Source organism: Thermoascus crustaceus (assembly GCF_041956765.1).
Source record: "Thermoascus crustaceus strain CBS 181.67 unplaced genomic scaffold VTN00scaffold_5, whole genome shotgun sequence".
Lineage (NCBI taxonomy): Eukaryota > Fungi > Ascomycota > Eurotiomycetes > Eurotiales > Thermoascaceae > Thermoascus > Thermoascus crustaceus.
This window is the reverse complement of record NW_027192531.1, coordinates 548663-573159: the sequence shown is the minus strand read 5'-3', so window position 1 is coordinate 573159 and position 24497 is coordinate 548663. Positions and strand designations below refer to the sequence as shown.

Genomic DNA, 24497 nt, shown 5'->3' with positions numbered 1-24497 from the left:
CTGATGCAAGAAAAACATATATAGAGATTATCATGGGTATCAAGTCTACCCTTCCTGCTTCTTCCCAAACAGATCCCTCCAAAACTCCTTCAGCCCGTACCCCTTCGAGCTGTCCTCCTCATACACCCGCACCTGCTGCTTACTACTCAGCATACCACCAAACATCCCCGACGAGTTCCCCTTTGGCAGAGCCGACGCAGACGACGGCCATGCCTTCTCCGTCGCCCGCCGCTTGATCTCGTCCGCGAGTGTGGGTGCCACGTCGGCGTAGCATGCGGCCAGTTCGCGCTCGAGGTTCAGATAGGGTTTCTGCGCGACGGGGGGCGCTTGGAGGTTGTAGGAGCGGGTGAGGTCGTTGAGTTTCTTGATCGAGAGTTCGTGGAAGCCGCGCTCGATGGAGAGGTAGTCGGGGTCGCGGAGTGGGGGGAGGTTGGGGAGGGTTTCGGAGGTGGACTGTTGTGATGTAGAAGAGGATGTGGATGTAGTAGAAGTTTCAGTCTCTGCGGCTGCTCCCTTTGAGGTTAACCGGCCTTCGTGGTTGATTGGTGTGAGGGACTCTGTGCTGCTACTGCCACTGCTACTTGAGTCCTGCGATAGCGATGCACGGATCTTATTGTCCGCTGCCAATCGAGCCTCCGCGGCGGCATACGCGCGGGCACGTCGCATCTGCTCCTCCAACGACCCCCCTTTACTGGCGATGAGCCTGGCCGCGTGCTGTCTCCAATCGGCCCGCAGACGCTGCCGGAACCGGCTCACCTCCGCCGCGAGCTCCTGCTGCTTCTCGATCCAGGGCGGCACGATCTCCTGCCTCTGGATGATCCGGTTCATGAGGTACTCCGTGGTGTCGATGAACGCGCTGTTCGCGTTGTGGTCTGTCTCCGTGTGCTTGCCCTTGCCGCGGGGGATGTTCCGGAACTGGCCCCGCGCCATGGCGTCCTCGATGCGCTCGTTCGCGAGCGACTGCAGGCCCTGGATAGTCATGGGGAGGGATCGGGTTCCCGGTTCGAATCGCGCGCGGAGTTCCTTGCGCACCGCTTCGCGTTCCTGGTCGGAGAGGCCGGGGCTCTGGCTCAGGGTGTAGGTGGATGTGCTCTCGCGCGCGTCGGCGAGACGTTCGCCGGGGGTCTTTTTGGGTTTCGCGGCGGGTTTGAGGTCGACGGGTTGGGGGATCTTGTAGGGTACACGCATGGGTTTCTTCGAGTCGTCAAGCATGCGGAGGGCTGTGTCTTCTAGTCTTTCGGTTCCAGTCCAGGGGGCTGCTTCGGCGTGTTCGCGAGTCCCGCGACCTGCGCTGGACTATATATATGAAACTCAGTAGGTATACAACATGCGGGGAAGTTCGTAAAGATTCTGGGACAATTAGGTACGTACCGGCATATTTACAATGGAAAAAGCGGCCGCATGGTCGCTCTTAAACGAGCTGTCCGCGATCCTCTGTTCCAGCTGCCTCTTCAGCTCCTCCGAGAACCCCGCCTCCTGCATGTTCTTGCGGGCGGATCGGCCGCCGGTCAGCATTGCTTCCTCAGTCATTTCGGCCAATTTGCGTGACATGGCGCCCTCTTCTTTTTCCTCCCCAGGAGCCTGCTGGAAAGATTGCACTGTTCTGCGCTGTTCATCGTTCTTCTGTTTCGTGGCTTCATCTTGTTGCTGTTGGAGTGGCGATGCCGTGGAGAAGGTCCTAACTCTTGAATGTCGGATCGCGGGGGTGGAGGAACATCCTGAAAGTAGAGGTAGTGCCCGCTGCCTCTGAGCCTGCAGGCAGCGAGCGCACAGATTTGAGATTGCTGGAACGCTCTGTCCTCCCATATTGTCTCTCAAATCCGTCGGAATGAGGGTCCCTCGAAGAGATCGTAAGAACTCAGGCGTTCTCCGCGTCTCCAATCTTTACTTTAATATCGCCGCTCGGACGATTGATAGTTGACTAACATATCTCTCAGGGCGGCTTATGTCAGCCACCTCCGCGGAGTTTTTGATTGGAGTCTTGGCTTGGCACCTCCGAAAGGCTTTGGTCGCGAGTGCGAGCGAACCGAAACTCGGCATCACTTCTGTTTCTCTGTGCCCGTCTCGATTCGCATCCTCGGTGTCTTTGCCCTTGAAGATAGAGGTCTTTTATACACAGCCGTCACAATGCCTCCCAAGGGTGCTTCGACCCGTCTCAACCCCGTCCGCCTGCAGACCATCCAGCATCTGCGGGTGCGTCGTCCCAACCAGAATGAGCAGAACCCTTGCATCACCATCATGTCTTCTATGCTGAGTACGTGTTTTCTCTCGAAAAATACTAGCCCAGGAATTTGGATTGGCATTGTTCCTTGACACCGGAAAAGGGCCGCATTGACAAGGCTAATTAACTGGGACCAGACTGCTGGGCTTCCTCCGGATACGGTACGGAAGGGTGCGCGGCCCTGGAGCAGCAGTTGAGGAACTGCATGGATGCACCGGTATGTGTCCAATTCCCCGGAATCAACAAACACTTTAGCACTTTGAATCGCTCAACCCGATCCGTCCATGGTGTATTATGTTGCGTGTATGCTGACGAGCTCTCTCTCGCGCGATGATACAGAAATCCAAGGGCGTCAAGAAGAACACCATCAACTACCACCTGATGAGAATGTTCCCCAAGGTCGCGGGACCGAGGAAGAAGGGTGGTGTCCTGGGTTAAATGGTCAGATGATAAATGTCCGGATGATATACTTTTAACCCTGGCCCGCCCGCCCTATGCGGAGTCGAGTCGAGACGGATCGAATCGAGTCCTTTCATTCACTAGGCACACTTCATTGTCGATTGAATACAGACTTGCATGAAGCAAGCCATAGGGTGTGCGGCGCTGTTTCTTGCGCAAAAAAAGCTCTGGCTATGGGAGTTTTTATTTGCATATAAAACGGAGTTTTTCGGGATTGGCTTGCAAATGCGGGTGATAAAAAAGGTTCTTGCTCGCTTTGCGAGATGCTTCTTATTTTTTCTGAAGAATGAATGCGGAAGCTCATACCTATCCATGTACAGTACATTATATTATGTTAGACGTTTTTTTATGCCATGCCACTTTATGCAGGAATATTGCAATATTGCAATCAATCTCGGAATCTATTCTCCCATTTTTTGGACCCTAAAAGAACATGCGTATTACCTGGTTGTTTTTAGCTATGTACGGGAAGAGGTTAAAGGATATGTATATCTAAATTCTGAGGGTTTCGTTAGAGTAAACCGGGCAAATATTGTTGTTTTGGTAATACATGAAGTAAATAGAAACAGTTTCTCAAACATTCTCGAACTTCAGGATAAGCTTGTTACCCTTGGGCTTCACCGTGTAAGCATCGATCGCTTCGATGCCCGTGTCGTCGATGATGCTAGTAGTAAAATTAGTATATATGGCGGCGACGGTAAGTTTCATCTCTATATATGTGCGTTATGAGTTAGTTATCTTCCGAAACTAGATACTCTACAGGGAATTTGATCGAATCTCACCTTGTACAGCTAGATTGCTCCCCACGCACATCCTCCCACCGCTCCCGAACGCCCAGAACCATCGCCTCATTTCCTCCATCTCTGGAGAGTCGTGCGGTTTCAGCCATCGCTTGGGCTGCCACGTCTCAGGCTCAGGAAACACTTCCGGATTTCGGTGAAGGGAGTATGCTTGCGCGTTCACCCTCGTGTTGGGAGGTATGTTGTCGTATCCACACAAACTTGTTGCAGGATATGGTGTCACGCGAGGCTGGATCCCAGGGATCGGTGCATGAAGACGTAACGTCTCCATGACTATAGCCTGAAGGAGCGGCAATGCGTCGATTGATCTTGGATGGGGAAGATCGGGTGAGGCCGTAGTTGGTACGGGATAGACGATGGTAGGGGACAGGGTCAGAAGCTCTTTGCGGAGCTCTCTTTGGAGATCAGGATATTTCGACAGCTCCCAGTACAGCCAAGTTAGGGCAGCAGCGCTGGTCTCGTGGCCGGCTGTGAGATGATCGAACATCTCACACGCGATTTCCAGTCGCATCTGCCTTAAAGCCTGTGCATTTGCTTCGGGATCTTCTTCCTTCGTCGGAAGCTGCTTCTCCATCGATTGTTTCAGCTGCTTATAGACGACAGGCTCTGAGCCCGGATCTGTCGCCGTGAGATATTTGTCTGCATTGTCGCAGAACTTTAAACCCCAGGTGTCCATCACGCAGTTCGCCTCATCGCACCATTTCGGGATCAACGGGATTCTGAGGACCCGGGCCCAGCCCAGAAGATTCGGAACTTCCTGGTGATAGAATTCAAAGGGCTTCCGGCACTGGTAGATGTGGAGCATCATCCTCCGTAGAGGCACATCTTGCAAGAAATTGGTACCGCTCGGGAGGCCGAAAAGATACGCTGAGACAAAGTCCATGGTCAATGCCTGGTTGATCTCGTGGACATCAATTGCTGTTTTTGAAGATGCAGCTTCGTGGAGGATGGGAAGTAGGCGGTCATATATTATCGTTCGGGATATAGCGTTTAGATGGGGCGAGGACTGCAGATAGGATTTGGAGTATATATTGGACAACATCCGCTTTCGCACCGAGTGTGGCTTGCTGCCAGTCATCGTAAACATGCTAACTGTTCTATTGCCACTATTAGTTAGGTAAATGGTAATGAAGTCAGCCCGTTTTCCCGATCCCTTACCCGTATGACCCAAAGGCTCTAGGATACCATGCATGTTTCTCAAATCCACCTGCGTACACAGTCCTGATTCCTCCATCGACGCAATTGATTGAGATCTCGTATGGTGCTAATCTGACAATTGGGCCGAGTTTCTCGTGAGCAGCATGGATGGCTCTGTTATTTTGGCCTCTGAACCGCTTCCAGAGAATCCAAGCCGGGGAAATCGGGGCAGTTGGGTGCGCGTTCGGGATCCTTGATAGTGGCGATAAGAAAGCAGGGTATATAATATTTCTATAGAGAAAAACAGCAAGTAAGAGGCAAGCAGCCAACACTGGAGCCGGAGAGAGAGCCATTGGGACAGTGTCGGCTGACGAAAACCACCAAAATTGAGGGTGGAGCAATCGTTATCTCCTTGGTCCACAGAATTGGGTATAGACGACCTGTAAAGCAAAATCCACGAATGAAATGCCTTAAATACTGGGCTTGGTCAAACGAAGCAGTATTTCGAAGCGGTGTATAGCTTATCGCAAGGGCGGAGACAGCTGTAGTTATCCTCTGACAGCCCAAGATAGGGCGTGCAGAGCACGACTGGGACAGCCACACAGATTTTGTTCCTAATTTCCCCACTGTGGCTAGAAAAAACAAGGATGTTTGTATGTTTAACGAGAGCTGTTGAGCTGTCGTGAGCTGTTGCGAGCTGTCGCGTAGAGCAGAGCTGGGACGTTGTCCCCGCATAAGAGGCGTTATCGATAAGGGCGATAAGGGCCCGATGACCGCACAACGCCGCAGCGTCATCGTTGGCCGCCCAGCGGAAGGCAACTCGCTGCGGCCGTGGATCTCGTATAAGGAGTCAATCATCTTTGCTCTGGCGCTGCAGTGATCGTCATTTTTTCCTTCTAGACACATGCCATGACTCAAGCATGGCCGGGAACAGGCAGAACAGCCCCATCCTGGAGCTCCTGACGACGATGGACTATCGTTAAGCGAGACTGTCTCGGTTTGCAGATTCAGCTGGACAACACGGGTAGACGCAAGGACCGGCTATAAAAAAGGAGGCTTTGCAGGGATTAGCTACTCCTGGGTCGACAGGGAAACAGATCCTGCAGGACCCAGATAGGTGTGCAAATGCGCAGGTCCCCGATGAGATCATAGCCAGGGGCTGATTGCTGATAATCTGCTAGATCTGGCAGATCACAAGACTGGCGCAAACACTACAACTTCCGCAGAAGCTCCAAGCAACCTTCAGTCTCCGAAATGCTCTCTGAATTACCATCGGAGATAATATATCACATTGCAATATTCCTGCCGACCGCCAGTGCTTTGGCGAGCCTGGCGCAGACCTGCCGCCGCCTCTACAGAATCATCACCGCGGAGGATGCACGAATTTTCCGCGCTTTTGTCCAGAGTCGGTTCCCTTCGATAGAGACACCGCCGTTCTGGAAGGATGCTGCGCAGGCACTCACTTCGCGCTCGCGAGCGTTGGACCGGCATGCGATCATCGGTCGCTTTGTCATTCCAGCGCCCGATGCAAAGAAGGTTGGATCTCATAGGGCGATCAGAGGCGACAACCCGACCCTTGGTTATCGACCGGCGATAGACAGCTACGAGGTTTGGACTGGTGGCTCCTGGGCGGATAGGAAAGAAGTACTTGCCTGGGGCGCTGCGGATCAACTGGCGCTGCGAATCAGAAAGTCCGGTCACCACCCCGACGAGCAGTGGCTGATGTTCAATGATCTGGAGCACATCAGCAGCTATGATGATATCTGTGGAGTACATTTGCTGAGGCCCGAACATCCTAGCAAAGACGTCGAGAAGGAAAATATCATCTTCGGACGACTATGCGGCGACCTGGTCCACATCTCCATTTCGCCAGATGAAGGTACCCATGAATATAAACAGACCTTCGTCACGAATCGTACGGAACTCGACAGGACCGACATGAGCGATGGCCCAGACCCTATCCTGGCGGCTCACTTCTACAATGGCTCCATTGCGTTCTTCCACACTACCACCGGAGAGTCCAAGGTTGAGCCGTTTGCGGTGCTCAAGACCGTCCCAGAAGAGCTGGCGCGGCACAAGTTTTCGAAATTCCTATCTCCTGGTCGAATTGCCGCGGGAACAGGCGACCTATCAAACTCCGTGACTGTGTACAATATAACTCCACAGGAAGTAACAAGATACCGCGAGATTGGGGTGGACATTGAAGATCTTTATGGGATAGATGGTGTAACCCGTAGGGCGCATGTGAGCTCCGTCGCACCTCTCCATACGACAGTACAAATGGGCGGCTCGCCAGGAGATTTATTTCTTGCAGGCTGGGGCGACGGCGTAGTCAGGTATTTCTGATCCCCCTCTTTTCCAGCATCCATTGGAAATAGCATCGCTTTTCTAGCCAACTCCAGGCTAACATGTGCTTAGGCTTCACGATCTCCGCTCAGACAAACCATACGAAAATACATTCAGAGACACCATAGACAACAGTCCTGTATATGGCATTCTACCTTTCGGACACGACCGTTTCCTCGTCGGAGCAGGTGCCGACGCAATTGTAAAGATATTCGACCTCCGCATGCCAAAGAACACGTACAACTACCTCGACGCGAGACTCTCTTCGATTGACAGACCAGCAACTACTGCCGAAGGTGGACCCCAGACGAACGGCACCCTCCGACCCTTCATCCCAAACCCACCCCGGAAAGACTTCTCCATCTTCATCTCCCACCGGCCCCCAACAAACTCCATCCGCCCCCTCGCCCGCTCCTCCAACCGCAACCGCCCCTACCGCGGCCCCATCTACACCCTCTCCTCCCCCTGCCCCTCCTCGCCCACCGTCTACGCCGGAATTGTCGACGGCGTCTTCCGCCTGGACTTCGCCTCCACGGACGACCTGACCGACCCGCGCCGCCGGGACTGGTACGAGACCAACCTCGCCCTGGGCCTGAACATGCGCGACGAGTCGGAGTCCACGCCCGTCACCAAACGGACCCTGCCGCTGTCCGGGTACGAGCGGCCGAGTCCCGAGGAGATGCACCGCAGCGCGAAGTTGAGGGTGCAGAAGCCGTTCTCGTTGCTAACGGAGGAAGATGTGAGGAATGAGGAAGAGACGGGGTGGGATCGGCGGTGGTTGAGGTTGGAGGAGGATGGGGCGTGGAGGAGAAGGGAGTGATTTGGTTGGTTGATTGATTGATTGATTGAGAGAATTCCTCATTTGGTTGGTTCCATTTGGATGTCCAAAAGTAAAAAAAAAAGGGTATGTCTGGTTTAGAAGATCTCTGTGCATACAGTACATATGCAGACCTACATACATTGGTCCGAGGGCCTCTCGGGGCGGCCGTCTGGCTCAGAGGTTAGTATTTATTAATAAAGTTGGGACAAGAGAAGGCATATATATTGGTCTGATTATTTACCTACGAAAACGACCTTATGTTGGAATCGTCGATAGAGATATAAAAGTACATAACAGCATATAGTATAAAAGTACCGTTTGTAAATAAATATAAATATAGTCAACAGGCTAGCTACGCTACAGACCATTTCTCTACATTATAAGGAAAGCAATTCACGATACATGCGTGAAGATAAGAGAATCTCGTTCTACTTTCGAATTGAAAATCGATAGACAACTTTTTTATGCACTCGTTTGTCTCTAGTTCTAACAGGAGGAATTCATTAATATTGGAAAAAGAAAGTAAGAAAAAGAGTTGAATTTCACATGATCAAATCAAAATCGAAATCACCAAATCACTCCGTACAGCGCCTCGCTTGAAAATGAGAAGAAAGAAAGGAAAGGAGAATAGAATGACAATAGAACGTCAAGGAAAAGAGAGACCTGCATAGTAATCGTGACATGAGATCTGCGTGAACTTTTTATGGAGACAGAAGTAAAATGAGGAAAAACTTTTTTTCTCTGTGAAATGATGAAACTTTTTGTTTTGGTACATGTTTGTTACAAGGGAAAGAGTAGGTAGGAGCAGCAACTAACTTGAGTCAGGTCGAGACGGACTAGACTAAGTTAAGCGCATACACTTAGTCCTCGAACTTGAAGCCCTTTCCACCGGAGATGTCGATCGGACCACCACGGTAGGAGCCGCGCTTCTTCTTGTTCTTTTCTTTGGTGAATCCCTTACCGCGGGTGACGGAGAGATCCTTGTGCGCACGTTCCGCGTAAGCGTAGGGAACATACGCGTTGGAGGGGTGGTTATGCGGGAGTTCACTGGCGGCGGCTAAGGGGGTCTGACGAGCGCCCGTGTGCTTTTTCTTCTGCTGGGAGTTGTTGTTGTTCGGAGCCGGGCTGGCGTTCGCTGAGGGGGTTGTCTTGTTCGAGGACTCAGAAGATTCGGTTTCGGGCTTCTTCTCCTTCTTGGCAGAATCCTTTTTCGCGTCAGAGATGGAGCCGTTAGAGGAGTCAGACGAGGAGCCGGAGCTCGACGAGGCCTTCAGAGTTCCGGTGGTGTCGGTGGAGGATTTCCGGGAGACCTTGCCGCTGTCGTCCTTCTCTTCGTCAGAGGACGAGGAATCGGAAGACGAGTCGCTCGAGTCGCTGGAGTCACTCGAATCACTCGAGTCAGATGACGGGGGAAGTGGCGTCTTGACCGCAGCCTTCAGGGCAGCCTTATCGGCCTTTTTGGCCGAATCATCTTCCGAGTCCGAAGAAGAGTCGGATGAAGAATCCGAAGATGAACTGGAGGAGGAGGATGATTCAGACTCAGACTCAGACTCGGACTCGTCGGACTTTTCAGACTCGGACTCAGAATCGGAAGATTCAGAGGACGACGAAGAGGTAGACGACTCCGACGATTCAGAGGATTCGGATTCAGACTCGGACTCGGACTCAGACTCAGACTCAGACGATTCGGACTCCTCTGCCTTAGACAGCTTGGCCTTCTTCGCCTGGGGAGCTTTGCTATCAGAGTCAGACTCGGACTCCGAAGACGAAGAGCTGTCCGCGGCTTTGCGTTTAACACCCTTGCTGTTGGAAGCGGCAGCCGCGGTATCTTCCTCCTCCTCGTCATCAGCATCGCTATCGGAACTCGTTGAGGAGGCAGAGGACGAGGAAGACGATTCGCTAGCGGCCTTCTTCATCTTGGTCTGCAGCTTGGGAGCATCGCCCATTTCGACGTCCGAATCGCTGGACTCGTCAGAGCTGCTGTCGCTGTCTGAATCGCTGCTCGAGCTGCTTGAACTGCTAGGGCTGGCAGCCTTCTTCACGCTCGCTCCCTTCGCCTGACTCTCCCATGTCTTGTAGAGCTCCAACAGAGACGGGACATCCTTAGAATCCGCTGCGGACTTTGCCGCCGCTTTTCCATCCTTCTGCTTGTCCTTCTGCTCTGCCGCGAAGGCCTTGACAGTGTTCTGGAAACCAAACTCGTTCAGGAAGGCAGAGACTGCTGCGACAAGCTGCGCAGGAGGCAATGCCGCTGGAGCTTCAGTGCTGTTTGTCGATTTGGCCTGCTGGATCAAAAGTCTGTCAGTCTTGGCCGTGTATGAGGATCTGGGGAAGTTGCATCGCGGTACCTCATTGGCATTTGCTTTCTTGGACTTGTTCTTGTTGCGGGGTGCCGCAGAGGCGCCCTTTCCAGCAGTGGAAGTCTTGTCAGCTTTGCGCGCCGCCATGATGTCCTTCTTGTAAGACAATCTCTGGATGATGCCTCAGAAGAAGCTTTCGCGTGTGTTTTGCTTGGGATCGTAACCATGAGAAAAAGTTCCTGGGTGGAAGATGGCGCGCTAAGCGAGGCGGTAAGAAAAGCACGACTCCGATTGGGTGCCATAACAGGCCTAGCGCCATCTTCACGTGGACTGCTTGCAGGAGTCTTGATGACATGAAGGACGAAGCCGATGGAGGCTGCGCGCGACAATTAGATGTCTTTAAGGTCTAAAGTGCAGGTGTAATGGCCTGGTAATAGCTTTATTAGAATAATTCAAGACAGTATTATGCAAATTGCATGTTGAATCCTTTGTTAAAGACCCTGTAGACACGTGTTTGGGGCGACGCAGGCATTCATGAAACCCGAGCATGCTCTCCATCCGTCTCCGCCGCTAGCTACTAGTGTCTGCAGGTGTTCCAGGTGTTCCATCCCGACACGGACTACACCAGAACAAGTGAGAACAAGTGACCGCCGTTCATGCCCTCCTGGTCGGCCAGGACGCCATAACCCGACTTCAGACCGTCTTATAATCGGTATCCTCGATCTGATTGTATCGCGGTTGATCCGCTCTCTCAGAACATGCCTATCTGAGTTTGGACAACTCCTGAATGACCTTCGCCTCCTGGAAACGCGATCATGAGCAGCCGTGAACGTGCTCGGGCGTACCCGCCCAACGTCTCGCCTCCCAAGGAGCGGCACCCGACTAGAGATGTTCGCCATGGCGGCGGTTCAGGATATGGACATGGACACGGGAATGGAACGACGTCCAGAGCCGAAAAGTTCGAAGATGAGAAGCGGAGGATTGTCCAGAGCTGCTTCTCAAAGCAGGATGCTGATGGTTCCTGTACGTTCAATTTCATATCACTTGCAATGCTTTCATCCAGTCTGCTAGGAAAGACACCTTCCTCCTGGCTGAGTTCAGTTCTGGAGAACATTATAAAAGCACGCCATATCTCCGAGGCGGCTGCATTGTACAGGCAGCCATCGCAGGTGCCTGTGCAACCTTATGCCACCAGCTCTTTAACGACTTATGGTTGAGACTGACACGCTGTTGCTGACTTGCTACTTTCTCTTCCAGTGGTTGAATCCTATATTACACACGTCCGCGTCACGGAAGATGCTGCCTATCCCTCCTCCCCTGCCCCGCCGAACTCGCCGCCTGAAAACAAGAAACACCGAATCATCATTGTTGCTGTGAGGCGATCTGGCAGGGTGCGTATGCACAAGGCTAGGGAGAACAATGATGGGTCATTTTCCATTGGGAAGACTTGGATGCTGGACGATCTGGTCTCCATCCAGTCGTATGGCGCCCTCGTGGCAACGACGCAACTCGAACAGCAGCAGAAGCAGTGGGCTTCGAATGTCGGCTTCGTAGTGACCATCGGGAAACCGTATTACTGGCAGGCTGCAACGTCCAAAGAGAAAGACTTCTTCATCGCGAGCCTCGTGAAGATCTACAAGAAGTACACTGGCGGCAAGGTTCCGAATCTGGTCGGATTCGATGACCGTGAACGACAGCTGCTCGCTGGTGCAGGTTCTTCGGCGACTCCAGCAGCGAAGGGACCCAGTCAAGCGCCTCCGCTTAGGACGGACGGCTTGCCGCCTCCACGCCCACCGTCCTCTCAGGGGAGCCGACCTCAATCGCCGTATTCGAGTCGTGTTCCTAGCCGTGATGGACATAAAGAGAGGCGGCACCCACCAGAGGAGCCGGCTCTGCGTCATCAACGAAGCCGAGAACACCTGCAAAAGCATCCGCATGGCCATTCCGCCGCGAGACAAGGTAATCAACTTGCTCCATCTCCGTTTGCACCAGCCTCTGCCGCAAGTCAGCGGGACCAGCCGCCTCCGAGATCAAATGAACGTCATGAAGGTGACAAGTTTGCCAACTTATCTGCATTGCAAACAGATCCGAAAACGAATAGCGACGGCGGCGTCCAGCAGGAGCTTAGACCTCCCCCATCGCGCGACGGGAAAGCAGCACCTGAGTTAAAACCACTTCGGACTCACGATCTGGGCTCGGCCTCTGCCGACTCTAATAGAGAGAGAGAAGCTCTTCGACCAACCACGCCCGCTGAACAAAGTCGACCGGCCACTGCTCAGAGTCCCGCAGGAAGCTTCGGCCAAAGGTCCCCGTTGGCTGAAACCAATGGTAAAAGTACTGCTGCAGAAGCTCGCACGCTCCCTCGAAGCGGTAATAGATTAGACCCGAAAACGGCTGAACTGCCAAATTCTTTGCGGCCTGGGTCGTCAGGAAGTGGCGCTCCTAAATCTGCATCTACCGCCCCGCAGGCAGCAGAGTCCGCTAAACCTCCCCTGCAAGGCACGACTACTGAGCCGACTACTACTGAACAGACCGTCGAAACCGCTCCGACGACGTTATCTCTTAGTCCACCGGAGAAGCCTGAGGAGAAAACCGAGGAGAAACCTGCGGCAGAACCTGCGGAGAATCAGGAGGAAGAAGAGCAAGAGGTACATCGCCCTGGTCTAGGGCCTATGGTGAAGAAGAAACCAGGAAAAGATATCGCTGGTGCATTCCGAAAAGCAGCTACTGCCTATGGAGCTTTCAAGCCAAGAGCTGGAGGGGCTGCAGAGCGGCTGATGGCGTCGAAATCAAAGAACACTAGTAATGAACCGGATGGTATCACTGGTGTTGTCCCTGCGCCACTTCTTCGGGCTTTGAGCGGTGAATCGACCAAGACATCTGTTCCGGAAACTCCACTTAAGGAGACACCTGCTCCAGTTCAAGAGACATCTGCCCCTGCTACCGTTTCTGCTGCGCAGGAGCCACCAAAAGTTGAGGTCACACAGGCCGCTGCTGAACAGGCTACTCAGCAAGCTAACGACAAAGATGAGGAGAAAGATGCCCCGAAAGAAGCCGCGCAGGAGAGATCGAGATCAAAATCACCATCACCGTCACCCCATGAACGTCGCAGGAAGCGTCGCGAGGATAACACTGCAAAATACTGCCAGGCTCTGGGAATCGATCCAAGCATTCTCGGAGGGCGCGGTGTTGAATTTGATGACATCCTTACGGACTTGGGTTGGAATGGTCGATTGAGCGACGATAAAAAGATCGAAGACTTGGAGGCGGATGTACGAAGAGAGATTGGCAGAGTCCAGGCTAGTAGCTGGTTAGGTAATCTCGAACATCAGGAAGGGAAGGTCGATCAGCTCGCGAAACTGATCGATAAGACCATCGAGGAGTGCGAAGTGCTGGATGGTCTCTTAACGTTATATTCGCATGAACTTAATGTAAGTTTGCTCTTCTGTGCGACTGAACAGGTATTGGATTGACTAACCTGCGTCAAGACGCTCGATGACGATGTTGCCTATATCGAAGCCCAGTCTCAAGGTCTGCAAGTGCAGACTGCTAACCAGAAGCTTCTACAAAACGAACTGCAGAACCTTTTGAAAACGCTGTCAATCTCCTCGAATGACCTCCGGCCGCTTAGAGAAGCCTCTCTCAGTAACCCTGACGGCATCAAAGAAACAGAAGCTGTCCTATCTACCTTGTATAAGGCAATGCTGATGATCGACTCCGATATCCGACAGAACAAAAAGCGCATGGCCGATTCTGCCGGTGAACATGGCATCGTTGGCGTGTATGCTGACACTGAAGTGGGGCAGATGCGTGCCATCAAGGAGAAGAAGGAAGAGTACCGAACAGAAGCCCGGTTATTTGTGCAGCGACTGAGACAATTCATGAACATCGCCTTCAAGGTTGCAGGGCAGAAGATGGCGGACGCTGCAGCGAATTCTCAGAAGGATACCATGAAGCTCGACAGCACAGCCCGCGATTACGGCCGCCAGGAATTGTGGATGTACAATGCTCTGATGCTCTTTGCTCGGGAGGTCAGTACTACAGACTGGTACGGTATCATTGGTCAATACGAGCTGCAGGCCAAATTTCCGTACCAGAATGAATTCCGCGAAAACACCGCCGCTTGGAAGCAGGCGGCAAAAAAGCCTACCGGATATGAACATGAGCTTCTATTTACTCATCAAGACAAGGAAAAAGAAAGTGACGGCCTCACCACCGCGGCCCGCAAGCTGACTGTGAGGCGCGGTAAGACAATTCGAATGAGTAACGGTTTACGGCTCGCTTCGGCAGAGAAGCAGCTGCAGACCGGGAAGTTGGAGCCGTGTGAAGTATTTGCAGGTACGCTGCATGAGATGTTGAAAATCATTGCGGACGAGCAGAACTTTGTGGTTCAATTTTTCCACTTGAATTCATTGTCAAACGCCGAGTTCCCCGATCTCGTGTCCGGTGTCGCTCCGGAATACCGCAGACGTCCGGATTTCAATTTTAAGCAATCGCATGACCCCGACCGCGATATGGCTAAGAGGGTGGAGCAGATCATGGATGATATCTATTCTTTTTGGCCCGCTGACATGGAAAACCTTGTGGACTGGGTTATCAAAACCGATCAGCTGTATGTGAAAAAAATCCAAATTCTCGTCCCTACTTTTATTGGCTAAGACTGACGCTGCATAGGCAAGGAGTCGGTGTGCTGTTTGCTCTGGAAAAGGCGATTGCCGATTTTGAAGACACAAACCAGGAGTTTATAGTCCACTCATTGCAGAAGCTCCATTCTCGTCTCTCCGGGATTTTCAATCGATTCATCGACGATCAGATCCGAGGTATCGAAGAGACCAAGGTGAAAATTAACAAGAGGAAGGGCGTCATATCGTTCATGAGGACCTTCCCCAACTTCTCAGCTGCGATCGAAAACATGCTTGCCCAGCCTTCGCAGGAATTCTTCGATATCCGCATCAGTGTCAATGAAGCCTACAACAGGATTAACCGTGCCATGTGGGAGAGTTTGAAGTTCATTGCAAAGGAGGCGCCGGGACAACAGCCAGGTGCTCCGGGTGTCGGAGATCCAGAAGATAAAGAAGCACTGAACTACCACATACTTCTCATTGAGAATATGAATCACTACATCGAGGAGGTCGATGTGCGGGGGATTCCCGTGCTGGAAAGATGGCGGGATCGAGCTGTTCAGGACCTGCAAGAGCACATGAAGCTCTACGTGGATGCAGTGATCCGTCGGCCCCTCGGCAAATTGCTCGATTTCGTGGAGTCGACTGAATCTCTGCTAGCGAACACCAACAACCCTACCAGCATTGCGGCTCGCGCCAGCCACTCGCGATCTGTGGCGAAGAAGGTGCTCGCGCATTATGAGCTGAAGGAATTCCGTCGTGGTATTGAGCTGTTGAAGAAACGCGTTGAGAAACACTTTGGTGAAGCAGACGACCCGGGACCCAGCAGAAGCTTGGTGGTCAAGGTACTGAACCAATGCGAAGCCAGATATGCAGATGCATATGACCGCATCAGGCGGATCATCGACACTGTCTACGAGGGCCAGCTGGATCTGGAGTGGCGCAAGGAAGATGCTATTGCCATGTTCAAGAGATGATCTATTAATGCAGTTGACTGTTTACTTCTTGACTGTTCTGTTTTGTCTTGCTTTAATTACTCTTCATGGAGACGGTCTGGGACAGTCCATGATGGGGATGGTTATGCGTAAAGCGAGTGTTTCTGGTCATCAGGGCGCATTTGGGATGATTTGGGAGATATTCACTGATTGCATGCCCTGCACATGGTCTGGATTTTGTGTTCGCATGTTAATGTCCAAATGTTTCCCATGCTTGCTGTCTATTATTTTCATGATCTCCCCTTCTTGCCTCTTTTTCTCACTTTCCTGGACTTTTCTTGTCTCCATGAATGGAGGTCACTATGTATAGAAGAGTAGCTTAGCAAGCTTCGCAGGTGTAAGTCCTCCACTTAGTGGTCTTGCGCAGTACGTAATAGGTTCGATGCCGATCTAAATCATCTAGCAGTGACAAAAGTCCAGATTCCAAGGGGTTATGCTGGTTAGACACGGGAAGCAGATTACCTGGCTGATGAGTGCACACCAGAAAGAGAGACTCCTGTCAGCCATGGACTCTAGAAGAGCATATAATTCCTCGATAGTCCGGGAGTAGTCGTCGGGCCCTGTGCGCCAGGAAGATAAATCGGACAGTACCGACGGAGAGGGGGAGCAACGGGAAAAAGATTAGCGATCTGCAAACGCGGTTCGTGTCAGCGGAGCCGTGCCTGGATGGATCTCGTCGAGGGCGATGCTCAGGATCGTTCTGGTGTGCCTTGGCTCTTCTTGCTCGGGATCCACCGGCGGCGCATCAGGTCCAGCGTTCGGGGGGCGTCGGACCCGGCCTCGATTCAGGGGCAGCAACCGGTCCGTGCTTGTTTTCCAATTCCTTCCAGAGTCTTTTAGGGGCAGAGAGCACGGAGGCCATGGGAGGATGGCTCCTCCATCGTGCGCTCACTACTGCCTGTCACTGTCTGGGATTATTATTATTAGCAAGGGCTCCATCTTTCGGTAGTGGTATGTAATGCAGTTGGCGTGCGTGGCAGGGTGACGAGAAGAGAGGCTCCTAGACTGACTGTTAGAGACACTGTCTGGAGCTGAGAATAATGGAGCCCGGACGCCATTGCTTCACCATAGCACTGGGTGCGCCGTTCTGCACAGGCACGCTTCCATCTAACAACTTCATAGAACACGGTAAATAGCCAGAAGGGCCTGTTGTACCGCCGGTCCAGTCAGGTCATCTGTGTGGAGGAGCTTCATCGAGTAGCGTGCAGAGGGGGAACCTAGTCAACGATTCCGTAGTGGGCTCTATCCTTAGCCCTGCCCGCCGCCCGCGTCCCTCGAGGAACCAAGAGCACCAACTAATACTCCTCTCTCCGTGTCCAACGCTCTGGTCACATCTTTCTCTGTCTCTTCTGCGCGCTGTCTTTTTCTGCTCCAGGGAAAATCCCGCGGCTCATGCTACCTGTATGCGCTCTCTAATCCTCTCGTTTCTTTTATAAGGTGCTTGGAGAATTCCTTTTACAGGTGAGCCCCATTTCTGCGTCTTGGCCAGTGCGATCCGTTTCCCCCAAGTCAATGGATGCACATTTAGGGGCTGCAAAGTCACCTTTTCTCTTCGACACCGGTTATCCTGTGCGATTCTAGCAGATCGCGCCTCAACCCTTAATTCCCACAGGACTGCTCTGCCTTTCCCCGCTGACTAGCTACATCTGATATGGTCCATGCTGACTCGACTCTGATCCCCGATGTAGTAGTCGGTCGCTCTTATCAAACTTTCCTACAAGTCGCATACTTTTACGGGACCACACGATCCAAACCAAATCCGCCGTTTTCCTCCTGTATGTCGCGCAATTGAAGGGAACAGACAACAATAATATTCTTTCCTCTACCCGGTCGTTTCGCGTCTCACAACAACACCTTAAACAATACCCACCTTGACTTTTCGTGCCACCCTGGTCTGGTGCGCGGAGAGACGAATATTAAAAAAGGAAAGCAGACATGCCCTGGCGGCCTCTGCCTCGCATTGCATTCGCTGTTGCCATATACCCGTTCCAACCTTCGTCTCCTGCGGATCTTCCCCTCGAACTCGGAGATGAATTGTACATAATCGAGCAGGGAGGAGTGGACGGCGCGTGGTATCGGGGCTACCTCGTAGCTCCCCCGTCGCTGCTTGCCGGACTCACGAGCGTGAAAGGCCAGACGCTCGAGGCAAGGGTCTTCTCTGGCATTTTCCCGCGGAACTGTGTGGAGGTAAGGGAAGTTCTAGGCGAGACCGAGGCTCGTAAGCTACTGCGGAATGGCGAGAGGAATGGCGAGCGGAATAGCACAGACATAGCAAATGTGCTCAACGGGGACTGGGTGGATAGCCCAAGGTCGCTGCCACCAGAAAGCAATAATCATGACAGCGATACTTCCCCTCCTCCGTCCGCGAAGCGGATTATTGGTGAAATACTTTCGGATGCGAGGTTCGCTCGCAAGGACTCGCAGCTTACGGCGCTCAAGTTAGATGATGAGGCCTTTTACCGACGCTCTATTGCCACGTTCAGATCGGGGTCGCTCCCTTTGACTCCTTTATCGGTTTCGCCCCGAGACCCCAATGCGCCCAAGCCCGCGGCTCCGGTTCCGATGCTCAAAATCGGCGACGAAACGCCAACGTCGCTCTCGGAGCCATTGGTTGACGAGATCGCATCCTGCTTGCGAGAATGGCACTCCACCAACCTCCACGAGCTGTTGCTCAGTCGGCAGTACAGCGCGCTGGAAAGCATGTCGAACATTGTCCAGGAGTTGGATCTGGCTAGAAGACAACTGCTGCACAATGTGCTAACAGCGCAGGAAAAAGTCGCACTGCGGGAAGAGACCGTTTGGAATTTGGTACGCGGGAACAAGATGCTCACTGGCGAGGTCATCGTGAGAGACCCCAAACAACGGGGCCGCTTGCTCACGGGCGATGATTCTGCCATTGAACTGGCAAAGCTCCAGTCAGAGATGAGCATGCTTGACAGCGATCCAAGACACCAAACGGAGCCGGCGACACTCCACCATCTCCTTTTCGAGGTCAACGCGGTATCTGGCACGAATTCTGGTCCAGTGACACTCGCTCTTTATTTGAGTACGAAATTGGATAACGGCACCCTGAAGCCGCTCTCCGAGACTTACATATTGGACATTCCTTCGCCAGAGAGTTTCTCCAACTTGGCACACGCCAGCAAGCTGAAGACTTTGTTCACTGAGCTTTGTGCAACAGACATCGGCGAGGGCTCTGGAGGCAATTCACAACTTTATCTCGTGGTTACGGTCCAGACAAGTACATCTCCCAAAGCCACAGCGTCTCCCAAGCCAAGGTCATCCACCTCCAGGGACGGTGCTATGGCCGCTAGGACAGTAGCGAATGCGATCAATAGCTCTGGAAAGGGCAGCTTGAAGAACCGGCGGAGCATGGTATGGGCCCCCAAGTCACGAGGTACACAGAACCCTGAACCTGGAAAAGAGAATCCGAAGGGGCCACCACAGTCTGCGGGCAGTACGACAAGTAATAAGGAACAAAAAGAGGCTGCTCCTCCAGCAAAGGAAATATCCGTTATTCGTACGATCGGTGCAGGTGTGCTCGAAGTCGGGCATATTCTTAGGCAAGAAAAGGACACCGAACAGGTGATCAGTATCTGGTCCCCCTTAGGCGAGGACGATGAAGAAGATGATCACACTGAAGGATTCGATGATCTGATCCGTACGATTCTTCCCAGTCCCACTGGGCGATATGCGAGATCACAGCGCGCAGCTCGACTTCATACCCACCTGTATCCTTTTATTAGTCGAGATGCCGATACCCTAGTCCGAAATAATCCCACGATGATGCACAATGTCACTCAGACAAGGCGGATGGGCTTCCCTGAAGCACCTACCAAGCCGAGATCCGACATTTACGTCACATTGTCACGAGTTCTTGTCCCAGACGATGCTTTGCTGTCGCATCCGCAGGCTGGTCAAGTTCCCGTACCAATGACATCGGGGCTTCGCAACCTACAGCTGACCCTTGAAGTGCGCAACTCATCTGGGGCTCGCATTGAGCGTTGTATTTTCCCATCTTCAAACAGTCCCGGACACACCGCTTGGCGAACTACGGTTGCTGAGCGAGGCTCGCCCTGGAACCAGACAATTCGGCTCAAAATCCCTACCGACCAAGTTCCTGGATCCCATCTGGTTATGAGCATAGCGGATGCTCCAGAATTCCCGTTTGCTCTGAGTTGGATGCCACTCTGGGATCAACAAGCTTTTCTGCGTGATGGGGGTCACTCCTTGTTGCTGCACGCTTACGACAAGTTCACATCGAACATCCAGAACGGTAAAGGTGCTTACCTGTCACTTCCGTGGAGCTCTCTTGGGAAGAACGAATCGACAAAAGACGAGATGATCACCGGTCCTCTGGCTACATTGCATTTAGAGACTTATCTTTGTAGTACCGAATTCTCCCAGGATCAAGTGATACTTGGCCTGATGAGTTGGAGAGAGAAGCCTGCAGCTGAAGTTCTGGAGCTTGTAAGAAGGATTGTCTTTGTTCCTGAGATTGAAATCGTGAAGCATCTCAGCAATGTCTTCGATGCCCTTTTTGCTATTTTGGTCGATCATGCCGGCAATGAGGAGTTCGAAGACATGATATTCAAGGACCTGATCACGGTGCTCGGTATCGTTCACGACCGCCGCTTTAATCTCGGACCACTGGTCGACCACTACGCTGAGAAGCAGTTTAATTTCCCGTTCGCCACGCCTTGTCTGGTTCGAAGCTATTTGCGTCTGTTACAAGCTAGCACTGATTCCGAGCAAGCTCGGAACCTCCGTGCTGCTTTCAAGGTCGGACGGCATCTGCTGAAGTTCATCATCAACGCTAGGGAACAGCAGAAGGCCAAGGAAGAGGGCATTGGAATCACGAAGATCCAGTCGACTTTCAACAGAGACCTTCGTTCCATATTCAGATCTCTTGAAGCCTTGATGAAAAACCCCTCTCCGACCTTGGTGGGAAGCAAGACGCTTGTGGTCCAACATTTCCATACCTGGCTTCCGCAACTGTCGAGTGCGCTAAGCAAGGATGAAATGGTCATGCTTGCCCTCAGTTTCATGGATTCCTGCAAGGACGTCAAAGGCATGCTCATCCTCTACAAGCTGGTGCTGATTCAGAACTATACCCGACTGGAGGTGTTTGCTTCCGGTTCTGAACGGGAGACTTTGATCTCTTGCTGCACTAGTTGGCTGGCACCATATTGGGGTGAAACGGATGACGTCTCCGATCAATACCGTGACCAGGTCCGGCTGTGCTGCTCTATTGTGGCGGAACTGCTGCAGCGACCAGATCCACAGCTATATGAATTCATGCCGAAAATTGTATCTTCATACCGCGCAATCGAGGCAGACGGTGTGGAGGATACAAACTATCTCTCTATGCTCTTCAGCAAATCTTTCCCGTTCCAAGTTAAGGCTTCAAAGACCAAACAGAGGTTCGACGAGGCTCTCGTCGAACTTTCTGCCCTTATGGCCGGGATCGCGAAGATACCGAACCCGAAGATACCGTCGCTGAAGCAAAACGATCTTGCCACCTTCCTCTCACAAGCACTCGATGCCCACAGGTCAATCCTCAATTGCGATGCTTATCCGCGGAGTTGGCTCAGTGTGCACATCTACAACCACCGTGCAACAGTGAAGAGTTTGGAGCATTTGTCATCAGTCTTGATCAATTCCTTCCTCCCAGCACCGGATGATGCAGATACTTTTGACATGAGGCTCTGGGAATCTTTCTTCACCACATTGCTGAAGGTTGTTTCGAGTGATGTCCTTGCTCTAGAGACGTTCCCGGAACAAAAGCGTCGAGCGGTCTGGAAAATTGCTGGCGATGTTCGCGAACTCGGCGCCGAGTTATTGCGACGTAGCTGGAAAGCTATCGGCTGGGAAGCTACCGATGAGGAAAGAGAACGTTATGGCCTGGAGAAGCTTGGCGGTTACCAGGTCCAATATGTTCCTAGCCTTGTGCCGGCTATCATTGAGCTCTGCCTCAGCGTCCATGAGGGCCTGCGACGTGTCGCCGTTGAGGTCTTGCAAACGATGATAATCAGCGAATGGGATCTCAACCAAGATCTGGCGATTATCGAGACAGAGATCATTTCCAGTCTCGATATGCTGTTCAAATCCAAACCTGTGAATGAAAGCATCACCCAGAAACTCTTTATCCACGAGTTGCTTGATCTCTTCGATACTCCCTTGGCGTCGGATGATCGCCTAACCACTGCGGTTAAGGGCCTCATAGCGACTATTGATGAGCTTCTGGATCTTCTGGTGGCCACTAACAGCGGTGCTATAACCGAAAGCCTTCATACCCTGAAGCTCATGGAGTTTATGAAAGACATGGGCCGAGAGGACATTTTCATTCGTTATGTTCATGAACTCGCTCAGGTGCAGGCCGCCGCCAGGTGCTACACAGAAGCTGGCCTTGCTCTCCAATTCCATGCCGACCTTTACGATTGGGATGCTACGAAGATCGTTCCTGCCCTATCGAATCCTCCCTATCCCGAACAGACCTCGTTCGAGAGGAAAGAGTCTCTGTATTTCGAGATCATCCAGTACTTCGAAGACGGAAAGGCTTGGGCACATGCTCTTGCTTGTTACAGGGAGCTTGCCGATCAATACGAGCAGACGGTCATTGATTTCTCAAAGTTGTCGCGGACCCAAAGCTCTATGGCCAAAATATATGACACAATTTCGAAAGATGACAAACTGTTTCCACGATACTTCCGGGTTGCCTACAAGGGACTTGGATTCCCTCCCAATCTCCGGGACAAGGAGTACATCTTCGAGGGTACTCCACATGAGCGGATGGCTGCTTTTACGGACCGTATGCAAAAGCAACATCCCACAGCACAGATTATATCCTCTGGTGAGATCGAAGATCTCGAAGGCCAGTTCATACAGATCACTCCTGTCAGTGTTCACAGAGATCTGGCGCACCCTGTCTATCAGCGATCGAAGGTCCCACAGTCTGTGCGAGAACACCTTCTGGTGTCTGTGCCTTCCCAATTCTCGATGACCTCGAAGAGACATACCAGTGGAACAGACGTTAAGGAGCAGTGGGTCGAAAGGATGGTCTTCACTACTGCAGAGCCTTTCCCGAATATCCTTCGCAGGAGTGAGATTGTGGCAACTGAGGAGCTCGTCCTGTCACCTTTGCAGACTGCGATTGAGCGGACTTGGCGCAAGACTCAGGAACTGCGGCTTTTGGAGAAGCGGGCAGCGGCGGGCGAAGATCCCGGCTTTTCTAGTTTGACGGAGGCTTTGGAGCAGCTGCTTGAGCTGAATTCATCCTCACCAAGCTGTGTGGCTCTCTATCGCCAGTTCCTCTCAGAAGAGGAGCCTGAGGAGGAACAGCTCGAAGGAGAGGAGGAGATCCCTAAGCCAATCGACCCCCTAAAGAACGCCTTGGCTGTTGCTCTCATTGACCATGCCCTGGCGATAAAGCACTGTTTAACGTTGTACTCTCGTCCAGCACACCAGGCCACACAAGCAGAACTCATGCGACGCTTCGAAGAGGCGTTCGCTCCGGAACTAGCCTCTCTATCCGCTCCTCCGCCTCAGTCTTTCCTTCAGGATTCCCCTCAGCTGCTAGGATCTCGATCTCCAAATTTCATGAACGACGCCCGTCAACCGTCCCCTCTCGGAAGGTCCACCAGCCCTGAGCAAGAACTCATCCGGTCTTCTCGCCTGGAACACAATCGTAAGCACTCTGAGAAACCCTCTGTTGGCCATCGAATTAGTATCATCAACCCCTTCAAGCGTTCCAACCATGCTGCAAACGGATCCACGGCTACTGCTACCACTCTCCAAGGACAAGCTGACATGAGACACCAGTCGGAGGCCAAGGCTAACGGTACCGCTGCGGAATATGCCAATGCCTCGACTTTAAGGCCGGATGACGACGATGCTGCTACCATCAACAGTCGGACCACTAGTCGCTCGCGCGGAGCCAAGAGCGAGACACAGCAGAAGCGTAGGAGTTTCTTCGGTGGCGATAAGTCCCTGAAGGCTGCTACTTCTACGGAAGATGTCCAGGTCACTCTCAAGCGAGGACTATCACGAAGTGGCTCTCGACGCACAGCATCGAAATCTCGCGACGGTAGGAGTCGCTCGGGTTCCGAAAACCCCCCTAGTTCCCTGGCTAGCCCTGACCGGGGGGCAAGCAGGACAACCACAGCACTTCCCGTAGCAAGGGAGCACGAACCAGCTGTGGTGCCCGAGGACCCTGATGTGGCTGTCACCTTCACTGTTACCGCGAATAACTATAGTAGCTCTCATCATACAGGGGGTGTGAGAGACTCCGTCATGAAGAGATTTAGTCTCCTCAAAGGCGTTGGGAAAAAGGCCAGCCGCTTGAATGTTAGAGAGGGTGAAGCTCTACGTGAGGAGTAAATATTTAAGGTTACCCTTCACTGGACATGTCACCTGCCTTTCCTTTCCTTTTCTTTTTCCCTTTCTGGTTCGGGCTCTTTTCATCTCTCTGATAATGTCCGGAAATAACCCAGCTCATGCCAAACCTACAATCCCTAGGCTCTTATTTCCTTTTTAACGTCCTCTTCGATTTCTGGGAGTCATTTATTTTACGGTTATGGATATTCCATGCCCGATTACTCTGACGAGTTTGCTTTTCCTTTTTTTTCTTCCTTTTCTTGAATGTCTTATCTACATAAGTTTTATGGTTTCTTTTCGTCTAGATACCTCTTTTGTTTTATTTTGGTCGCGACAGCATTTACTTTTGTTTCTATTACTTTTCTTCTCAGTACCTGCGTCCGACCATTAACCATCTTCATATCGCTGTATAAATTACATC

The 24497-nt window shown here is 52.2% G+C and overlaps 7 protein-coding genes across 7 annotated transcripts; 4 read left to right on the top strand and 3 right to left on the bottom strand.

Moving 5' to 3' along the window:
- Window positions 1-45: 45 nt before the first annotated feature.
- VTN00DRAFT_7782 (uncharacterized protein) lies at window positions 46-1806 on the bottom strand (the record flags this gene model as incomplete). The annotated part of the gene is made up of 2 exons (XM_069434563.1): window positions 46-1296; window positions 1372-1806. The coding sequence occupies 2 exons, from the start codon at window positions 1804-1806 to the stop codon at window positions 46-48; spliced, it is 1686 nt and encodes a 561-aa protein (XP_069286048.1).
- Window positions 1807-2127: 321 nt separating this feature from the next.
- On the top strand, window positions 2128-2659 carry VTN00DRAFT_7781 (mitochondrial 37S ribosomal protein mS37; the record flags this gene model as incomplete). The annotated part of the gene is made up of 3 exons (XM_069434562.1): window positions 2128-2254; window positions 2359-2438; window positions 2561-2659. 3 exons carry the CDS (start codon window positions 2128-2130, stop codon window positions 2657-2659), a joined length of 306 nt encoding a protein of 101 aa, XP_069286047.1.
- Window positions 2660-3253: 594 nt separating this feature from the next.
- VTN00DRAFT_7780 (uncharacterized protein) lies at window positions 3254-4783 on the bottom strand (the record flags this gene model as incomplete). The annotated part of the gene is made up of 4 exons (XM_069434561.1): window positions 3254-3390; window positions 3463-4577; window positions 4639-4701; window positions 4755-4783. 4 exons carry the CDS (start codon window positions 4781-4783, stop codon window positions 3254-3256), a joined length of 1344 nt encoding a protein of 447 aa, XP_069286046.1.
- Window positions 4784-5871: 1088 nt separating this feature from the next.
- Window positions 5872-7783, top strand: VTN00DRAFT_7779 (uncharacterized protein; the record flags this gene model as incomplete). The annotated part of the gene is made up of 2 exons (XM_069434559.1): window positions 5872-6953; window positions 7036-7783. The coding sequence occupies 2 exons, from the start codon at window positions 5872-5874 to the stop codon at window positions 7781-7783; spliced, it is 1830 nt and encodes a 609-aa protein (XP_069286045.1).
- Window positions 7784-8643: 860 nt separating this feature from the next.
- VTN00DRAFT_7778 (uncharacterized protein) lies at window positions 8644-10230 on the bottom strand (the record flags this gene model as incomplete). The annotated part of the gene is made up of 2 exons (XM_069434558.1): window positions 8644-10068; window positions 10132-10230. 2 exons carry the CDS (start codon window positions 10228-10230, stop codon window positions 8644-8646), a joined length of 1524 nt encoding a protein of 507 aa, XP_069286044.1.
- Window positions 10231-10898: 668 nt separating this feature from the next.
- On the top strand, window positions 10899-15682 carry VTN00DRAFT_7777 (uncharacterized protein; the record flags this gene model as incomplete). Its single annotated transcript, XM_069434557.1, has 4 exons — window positions 10899-11106; window positions 11341-13514; window positions 13572-14695; window positions 14758-15682. The coding sequence occupies 4 exons, from the start codon at window positions 10899-10901 to the stop codon at window positions 15680-15682; spliced, it is 4431 nt and encodes a 1476-aa protein (XP_069286043.1).
- A 1953-nt stretch (window positions 15683-17635) lies between these two features.
- Window positions 17636-24079, top strand: VTN00DRAFT_7776 (uncharacterized protein; the record flags this gene model as incomplete). Its single annotated transcript, XM_069434556.1, has 1 exon — window positions 17636-24079. The coding sequence occupies one exon, from the start codon at window positions 17636-17638 to the stop codon at window positions 24077-24079; it is 6444 nt and encodes a 2147-aa protein (XP_069286042.1).
- Between the last annotated feature and the right edge of the window lie 418 nt (window positions 24080-24497).